This window comes from Helobdella robusta (assembly GCF_000326865.2).
Source record: "Helobdella robusta unplaced genomic scaffold HELROscaffold_30, whole genome shotgun sequence".
In the NCBI taxonomy this organism is placed as follows: Eukaryota; Metazoa; Annelida; class Clitellata; order Rhynchobdellida; family Glossiphoniidae; genus Helobdella; species Helobdella robusta.
The window spans coordinates 1997375-2007843 of NW_008704502.1; the positions used below are offsets into that span (position 1 = coordinate 1997375).

A 10469-nucleotide genomic window follows, 5' to 3' on the forward strand; every position below is an offset into this window, starting at 1 on the left:
CTTAGGTTCCAGGCAATAAGGAAGAAAGGAACAAGATGCAAGTTAGTCGATGATGATGATGATGATAAGGATGATGATGACGACGATAACGATGATGATGATGATGATGATGATGATGATGACGATGACGATGATGAAGATGACGATAAGGATGACGATGAATGATGATGCGATATTGGAAAAAAAAGTTAAAATGATAATGCTTCACGAAGGAAACAAGAATGTTGAGTATGACATTATTTTATGGCGACAACAAAATGTCAAATTGATGAAGTTTAGAGGGGCAGCTTAAAATTAGTTATGTGGAGTCGGGCTTAAATTTGATGAAAAAAAAATTTAGCCCCCTGCTTTTATTCTAAATATCAATATTTAAAATATTTTGCTAGCGTTCTGTACGAAATTCAATTTCACGTTATTGTTGTTAGGTGTTTGAAAATGTTTTCACTCCAAATTTGCAAACATTCATATTGAAATTTTGTATCAAATTAGCGTTTACACTAGCGCAAATATCTATTGATAGGGGAGGGTGTAGGTTTCAACCCCAAAGACCCCCCTCGTCTAAGCTTATGATAATGTTTTCATGTTAAACTTACTTCACAAAACTTCACAGATTTCAAAGAAGTACATACCGAACCTTTCAAGAATCAGAGGATTGATAGGACATTGTACTTCTTTTTGCCTTAACATTATTTTTTTATTTTTCATATTTTTTTCATTTAAACGCCTTTCTAATACTTATTAATTGCTATCAAACTGCGTTTCGTTATGAAACAATGATTCTTGTCAAACAGTATTGCAAAACAATATTTGTTATAAAATTATGCGATGTTATTAATATATTGTATTTGTTGAAAACATAGTTGTTACTCTCGTTGTTACGGGTTATTAAAACGTTGTTAATATTGTTAATAAATTTTTTTCGTTGATGTGCAATGTTTTTTCGAGTTTTTCAACTAATTTGAGATTATTTAATTGTTATCAAAAGTTTTTTGATTAAATAATTATTTAAAATTCATATTATTTGGTTTCTCTCAAAAATTTACAAAAAGCAAAATTTAAAAATCACAAGATTTCGACAATCAAATAGAAGATAAAAATTTTTGAAAAACAGTCTAGAGACAATTATTAATATAACTAAAAAAATATAATTAAATCACATAAACTCTGGAAACCCTTTATTCAATTTTTTTATTTAATTACTCCTGACCAATCTATGACAGAAGTAAAGAAATATCTAACATTTATCCATTTTAACACAGCGTGTCCATTTCTTGGGAGTAGGTTAGCAATTAGATCGCAGTGGAAAATGATTGCACATTGAAAACTTTATTCCGTCTTATGCACTTTCAAGTTTTATAAAAGAACAAAATGAAAAAATATTCCTCCGTGATGTATTTATAATTGGGTCACTTCTGTAACTTACAAACATTTGAAAAAAAAAATTTCTAGTTTAATTAGAATTCAGAAGACATCTCTACCTAGATTCGATATTAAAATGCAACTTGACATATTTTTATAATTGAGTTAAGCCTAATAAACCATATTCATCGCGAAACTGTTTTTTTATTTGTTAAAATGCTAGTTATTTGGCCGGATTTTAAAATAAAGTGCGTTTGAGAATGCTATAGAAATCATATAGAATTAAGTTTTTCTACGTTTTATTTGTTTGGCTGTTTTGTTCAGTTTCTGGTTTTATTTTTTACGTTCTTTCTAAAGTTTAATTTCCTTTAAAGATTTGTTTTTCCTTCAATTAAAACCAAGGAAAAAACTTGTGGTCCCACTTTGAAAATTAGTTGAACTGCGTGGAATTTTAATGGAATGAAATAGCAAATGATGTTAGATTATTTAATTAAAAATAATTAACTAATTAAAAATAAATAATAAACTAAAAAATAATCAACAAATTGAATAAATAATTATAAACAAATATTTAGGTAAAAATTTCAACCGTAAAAGATATGCAAAATTTGACAACATTAAAACAAATGAACGCATATAAATCTAGCCATAAATTTTCAATTTTCACGTAGGCCTATGTTTATTCATGAGTATATATACTTCATTTTTTTTATTTTTTTATACCTATTTGTATTATACTTACACACACACACACACACACACACACACACACAGACTGATATATTGACAAAATGTGCCAAGCAACCCACGCTGTAAATCTTCTTGGGCAAAATTTTCAGCAGCTTTTAATTGATCTATGTTTAACACGCGTTTATTTTATTTTATTTATTTTTTTTGAAAGATCAATAAATTCATTCAGACCGTAAAGCTCTCTCGGACGCCGTGTTTCAACTTGTCAAGTCACGTCATGTGACATTATGTGATGCTACGACGTGATGTTGTGATGTTGTATACTGCGATGTTATGTTAATAAAGCGAAACGATGGTTAAAACTATAAAATTAGTGTAATTAATGTCAGAAGTAATGTTCTTAAGTAGTGTTACATGTGATGTTGTATTGATAATATCATCTGTATTTCAAATGATTTTCTAATAATGCCGTATAAGTAATGCTACACTTGTTAAATTATATATAAGTTTTCTAATAATACATTATATTTAAGGTAAGATTATTGTCATAATTAATGTTATTATTGTTATTGTAATCAGTGATACAATTAAGTTTTCCATCCCCATTGTTTGTGTTGCTCTGACATCGGAATGTTTAGTATGGAAATTTACTCAACCATGCTCTCTATCGATACGTGAATTTTATATACACAGTGGGATATATTGTTGTTAGCAAGTTGTGTTGTTGTTGTTGCACGATGAAATTAGTTATAAGGTTATGTAATGTAATGAGTTGTAACTTAATGTAATATAGTGTAATGTAATGTAATTTACATTTTTTTTGTTGTGTTGTCACTGTCTTCGAATTCACAAGCAGCCTTCTTGTAGAGGAATTTGTGCGAGTTAACAATTCATTCAGATTAACCTGATCAGATTCCAAAGTTAACATTTACACATTATTACAGCTGAACTAATTTCAGCTCCATCATATGCTGTTTATTTCCATACTGGTTTCATTTGATCAGAAAAAAAACTTAGAAAGCAGTAACAATAACAATACTATTATTTTTTTCATTTTAATCTGGAAATTGAATAAAAATCTTAAAAAGAATAAAAATGAAAAAATTGTTAACAATAGAAAACTTCCAGGCACAAACAAGGCGATTTTGGGATGGGAATTGGATATTTTTTCCAACTTTTTCTTAGAGTAACTTTATTCCGGAAATTTGTGTGTGTGTTAGGGTTAGTGTGCGTGCGTGTGTGTGTGTGTTGTTGTTGTATGTGTGTGTGTGTGTGTGATGTATGTGTGTGTGTGTGATGTATGTGTGTGTGTGTGTGTGTGCGTGCGTGCGTGGTGAGATGCGATTTTTAATTTTATACAATGACATCACAGCGTTGTGGTAGTATGTGGTGTTATGTTACTGGAATTTTTGTTTCTTGTGAGGTATTTTTATATTTTGTTGGAATCTTGTTACAGAAAAATGTTGTCGCTGCTATGTTATATTAATAACTTACTGATTCATTTTTCAAGTTCCGCTTCGCTAAAACTAATCTTCAATGTGCTTAGCATTTTCTGATGTCAAAAATAAAACTAACAAAGTATAATACAAGACAGCATTAATTATTTTATTTGTTTGCATTTCGTTTACAGCATTAAAAGGACAATTGTTTCTTTCCACTTATTTCTCAACGTTTCTAATGAAACCAGTTTTTTTAACAGAAAAAAATATTGAAATACTTACAAAGATACATTCTTCTTCTTTTTGGTTTTTCTTTAATCCAAACCTGGCATAACTTAATGAGATAATAAATATTTGGTTTCATATTTAACTCTTTTCCATATTAATCACACAGGTTTTAAAATTTTACTAATTTTTATCTTTTGTAAAAAAATTTTCTCCACATTTGATTCATCGCCACTAACACATTCTCCACAAATTTATATAGCATGATAAGGTGGATAACGCAAAAAAAATCTGCAGAGGTATGGAGAAGTCGGATACGTGAAGAATAACTTAGAAAAAATTGAATAACGTATTGCCCAGATTGGTTATATGTGCGTGAGTGTGTGTGTGAGAGAGAGAGGAAAAGAGGGAAAAAAATGATAGACTGTGAATGTGAGAGAGAGAAAGAGAGAGAGTGTGTGTGTGANAGAGATGGATAGATGGATAGATGTTTGGTAGGAATGTATGTATGTATGTATGTATGTATGTATGTATGTATGTATGTATGTATGTATGTATGTATGTATGTATGTATGTATGTATGTATGCATGTAAATGGAAACGCTCGTATCTTTTTGAACAATGTCTTGGCGACTGAATAGAGGCAATTTTATGAGAATAATTGTAGAAATTGTTTTTTTTTGTATTCTCATATAACCATTGTGGTTTGGAAAAAAGTTATATGAGACATCTTGAAAAATAGTTTTCAAGTTGTAGCTGGTTGGTTTTTTTATGACGTAGTGTTGTTTTTTTTTCTCTACATGCTTCGTCCAATCACACACACACACCACACACACACACCACACACACACACTCACACAGTTTTTTTAACTTGTGTGGATTTGTAACGAAATGAACTTTTCCATTAATTCAAGATCCATTACACTTACTAACATTTGCAATAATAAATAAACATTTTTGTTTAATTGTTAAAATAAATTAAACTATGAAATTTTGAATAGCTCTATTTGAAAAAACAGAACAGAAAACTATCGAAACCAGTAGAACATATTTCAGCATATTAGAAAATTTACAAATTCTATCGAAAAGTTTATTCAAGTGATTTTTAAAGCTAAAAATAAATAATACAAACTGCAACATAAACCATAACATAAAATCAACAACACAAACAACAGCGAAAACAACAACAAGACATACAAACAACAACACAAACAACAACAGTACAAACATCAATACATGCAGCAACTCAAACAACAAGACAAACAACAATACAAACAATAACACAAACAAACAACAACATAAGCAACAGCAACAATAAACAAATAACATAGCCTTTTTAGAGTTATGTTTTATCGTCAATGAATTATTATTTTCAGCAAACAAATATGTTTTTCATAACGCTCACTGAGTCAAAAATGCCCACATTTTTTTTTCTAGAAATTAATTTGAATTATAGGTTTTTTTTGTTTTTCCATTTTCTAGTTTTCAATTAATTTTTTCCAGGTTTAACAATTTTTCAGCTGAAATGTTCTATAGAATTTTTAAAAAATACAAAAGAATATTTCAGTTTAAAATGAAAAAAAACTTCGAATAAAAAACTTCAAATGCACAATTGCAATGAACCACCACAGACCATAAAAACAACTGCCCACTAAAGAGTCGCAATAAAATTTAACACAACCATCAAAAAGAAACATTAGAATCGTTACAACTGATATTTTTCTCGGTAAAAACAAATTTTTTTTTGCAACAACAACATCCAACAACAAAGTCAACACAAATAACATCCATAACTGCTGTTTCAGATTAAAATTCATCAACGCAAATCAACAAATAACCATATAGAAAGAAATGACATTTTCACAGAATTTCAACTAAAATATTATTATTTCAACAAATACAAACACAAACAAACACAACAACAATAACAAAAACAGCAACAACAACAGCAACAGCAACAACAACATTAAATCAACCTCCTCCTCGCAAAGAGACTCCATTCCAACGACAAACACACACAACGTCCGCAACAATCAGGAAGGAATTAAACAGAGGACATTCAACGATACTCAGTTGGCCATTACTCCAACGATAACAACAACAAACGCATCAATTACACAGCAACAACAAAAATAGTGGAGAACACATCAATAACAACAACAAAAAACATCAATACGCATTCGTCAACAAAAAATGTTAAATAAACTTACAATTACAACGCTAATAAAGCGAATTATAATAATGACATTATAGACAAAATTACCGTCAACACATCAACAACATTAACAACAACATCAACAGCATCAACATCAACAAAATCAACAACAACATCAACAAAACCGAACTTCTCAGAGACAACTAAATGTTAATATATTTTAATACATACATACAAAAATAGCAAATGTAAAGCAACAGCAACACTACACAATTTCGACAACCGCAACAATACTACTCCATTCCAACAGCAACATTAACAAAAATCACAAATAAAAATTAATAATATCTCAAAATAAACATAGAAACAGCAATGAATAACATATAAAAACATTACTTCACATTAACAACAATATAACAACAACTCTTCTAACAACACCAACATATCACGCTAACATTACAGCAACAATAACAACAACAACGATGACGACAACAACAACAAAAGAACAACAGCTTTAATGGACCACACTACAGAAGTTGAATTAATTTTAATTAAACTTTTGGTGAAAGAATTGAATAAATAATGAGTGAGCTGGGGGCACAGATGTTTATGAATATGCGGATTGGATAGATTATATGATTGTGAGAGAGACCAAGAAAATTGAAAAATTGCATTTATTAGGTAGCAAAGCCGCTAATACTGTTATGTTCATACAATTGATTTTTCAAAATTATCATCAACACACACGCACGCACTCACACACGCACACGCACACACACACGCACACACATTCACACACACTGACAGACACACAACAAAGTATACGAACATACATACACGCATACATGCATATTAATAATGTTAGCTCGGACGGTCAGAGTTCACGTGATGCCAGTGACCAGTTTTGTACATTGTCAAGTTCAGTGGCCTTATGTTTGTGGAAACCCTGGCTGAAACAATGGTGATGACGATGAAGATGACAATATTGAAGATAGATGAAAAAGATGATGGTGACGATGATAATGATGATGATGATGATGATGATGATGATGATGATGATGATGATGGTGATGATGATGATGGTGATGATGATGATGATGATGGTGATGATGATGATGATGATGATGATGATGATGATGATGATGATGATGGTGAAGATGTTTATGATGAATGACAATGGTGATAGTGAGATCGTGAGGATGACAATGGTTAAATAACAAATCAGTAAACACAACTCTAACAATATTAACAATGATGATGAAAAAGATGATGGTGATAAAAAGATGAGAATGATGATGAATACGATCAAAAGATACATGCATATCAATAATACACCAACCATGTAATCCAGCAACCATTATTCATGTGACCTCCAGTTTATATAAAACTATACTACAGCTACTTTAACTACTACAGCTGCCACAACTACTGCAGCTGCCACAACTACTACAGACTATGCTTTTGTTTGTATTGTTATTATTGAAATCTATAAAAAATTTCACTTTTTGTAATAATTTAGGAATGTTTGAATGAAAAAAAACACCAACCCAGCATCATAATAATTATTTAAAAAAATCTATTTATTTATTTATTTTGCTATTTATTTTTATTTCATTTTTAAACATACAAGCAGAGTAAAACAGTAACACCACGCTACACACACACACCACACACACACACACACACACACACACACACACGCACGCACACACACACATGCACGCACACACGCACAATTTTTCAAAACGACTATTATAACAACATCGTTAACGATAGAAGCGGTACTGCAAATGTTGTAGCATAGGTAGAGGTGACTGACTACAAGCGAAAAATTTGCTCAGTCCACGCCGTACTTGCTTGCACTCTACTGCCATGCATTGCGTGGCATGAACGCGACAGTAGGCTGGAAATTAATTTTCTTCCGCCCCAAGAGTTCAAACTCACACACACACACAAATTACACACACCCACTCGTGCAGTCACACATACATACGCACACACATATACAAACACATACAAATGCACTTACAAATACACACACGCGCACACACACAAACATACAAACACATAAAAACGCACTTACACATACACAAACACACATACACACACATACAAACACATACAAACGCACTTACACACACGCACGCCGCACGCAGACGCGAATTTGTTTAACCTATCCTCAAATAGAATTATATGATAATAATTCATGCACACGTAGCGCGTATTTATTTATTTCATTATTCCCAATTTATTTCCATGCTAAGAGGGAGTTCAGCTCTGGTGGCAAACATTGGCTTAAGTTGAAATAACACATGCAAATGTAAAGACGAATGATGGGTATATTATATGCCAACTGAAAAAACCCATACAATAATATAGATTAATATATATATATATATATATATATAAAATACAGTTGTATATATATATATATATATATAATATTCTTATTATATCTTATATATTATTGTATATATCATATAACACACACATTACAAATGTTGTCTTATAATGTTGAGATAGGTACGGAAGCAAGCACTCGCAATGCAACCTCACAACAAAAACATTTTCCTCATTCAGAGATTTTTCTGTAAGTTGATGAAATATCTAAATAAAAGATACAAATGTCCTCTATGAATGACAACCGGAGCAATTAAAGTCATGATTAGAAGAAGGGGCTGTGTTTCTGTGATTTCTTGTGCGTTTGTCTGTGCTTTTGTATCCTTTTTGTTTGTGTTTGTTTGTTTGTATGTTTCTGTGTTTGTGTGTATGTGTGTGTGTGCATGAATTTATTTGTGTGTGTGTGCGCGTGTGTGTGTGCGTGTGTGTACAAGTATTTTTGTTTTGTTTGTGTTCTTTAGTGTGTCAGTTAATGGTAGCAGAGTTAATGATATTCCAATTATTTATAGGAGGTTTTTTTTATTCAGTTTATTCATTGATTATTCTTTCACTTTTAACGTTTGGACTTATAAAAATACAGAAGTAAAGAAAAACATTTTCACCCGTACATTTTTTGCCGCTGCTACTTCCATGTAGGTGCATTGAAAAATAGTTTCCGTAGCCAAGTGACAATATGGGAGGAATGGATTTTGCCTCAAATTTGAGTTTAAATTATATCATGTAGCGAATAATAATCTGGAGAGAGTTTCCAATCAAAAAGTTGTTGCCAGGACAACGTGGTCCCTGATTCGTGGATGCCATTTCATGTTTTGGTGATGAAAAATAAAAAAATGTGCCGTGCATCATGCGAATTAGATGTAAATCCTTATGTATGAAATGATTTGTAAGTGTTTTTTGAAGATATTTGATGGAGAATAATTATTTACTCTGCCTGTGATACATCGTAATAAAAGTATTTTTTACAAAGGTGAGCAGACAGACCAAGCAAAAATTTTCATACATCAACGTTTGACAGGCATAAACATCGTTAAAAATTGAAAAAGTCGACAACTCGCAATTAGAAAAATTGACCATCGGCCAGCCATAATTCAAACATCTTCTGATGCTGTGTTGAGATATTTAGTGGGCAATTATGTTTGACGTTTATGAGCTCGAGCAAGGCTCAGCTGTGTATTATCTCTGTAAAACTTCAGGTTTGCGTCATATTTCATTCAAAATTTCAAACAATTAATTATATTGCTCTTGAAACTAAATAACATCTTACGTGATTCTTACGCGATTCATTTGTATTTTAACGAGCATCCAGACCAACATGCACCTCGTTTGAACTGCTACGTTAATATAATTGATTAACTAGTAAGAAAGATTTTTTGACTAGTTCTATTTGTTTAGGCAAAAAATCAAAAAAAAAAAACATCAACGATAACGTGACACAACCGAATGAAAAGTTAGTTTGTCACACCATTAAGCTGTAAATATTGGAGAGTATTCAAATGAAATAATAGATGCCTATACATATACTGTAAAACTGTAAAACCATACATGTCCTTGCATATTACATACCCTTGTTCGTATATACATTTATACAAAATTGAACAATTTTCAAAAAATTCTAGTAAAGAAACCTTAAAAGACAAACTTTAAATTAGTTTATGCCAATACTTTTGTAGAATTCATACAATACTGTATAAAATATGGTCTCCTTCCAACATACACATACATGCATCCATATGTATACAATAAACATATACATTTATATACATACATATACGTCCATATACATACAAATATATATATACACATCCACACGTATAATGGTATGCACTTGCAAGCGTATTTATAGTTTGGTCTAGCATATAGGGAATGATGTTGGGACCTGGAGTGCAACGAAACCAGCCATAAATATTGAAGCTTATCAAATTACTTATCAAGTTACTATCAAATTTTATATGTATAAAATCTGTTTCTAAGATATTCGGTGTTTAGTTATTTGTTTTCTAACCTCTTGTTAAAAACGTTTGTTTGTATGTATTCATCGGATAGATTTTGTAAATTCGAACAATTTTTTAAAGCATTTTAAAAGTTTTTTTTGGTCGAATTAATTTTTGACTGAATATAAAGAATTTTTGCAAATTATCTGACGACAACTTTATGTCAACAGTCAGACGGTAAGATACACAGAGATTAATTTACTCGTTTTT

The 10469-nt window shown here is 30.9% G+C and overlaps 1 protein-coding gene across 1 annotated transcript in view; it reads left to right on the top strand.

Moving 5' to 3' along the window:
* The window catches only part of HELRODRAFT_174705 (hypothetical protein), a gene marked incomplete at both ends in the record, with an annotated part of 3373 nt that extends 1198 nt beyond the window's left edge, over window positions 1–2175 (top strand). The window contains 2 exons of the mRNA XM_009022133.1: window positions 1221–1222; window positions 2134–2175. Coding sequence (XP_009020381.1) covers window positions 1221–1222; window positions 2134–2175 — 44 coding nt within the window. The remainder of the gene's footprint in view (window positions 1–1220; window positions 1223–2133) is intronic.
* Between the last annotated feature and the right edge of the window lie 8294 nt (window positions 2176–10469).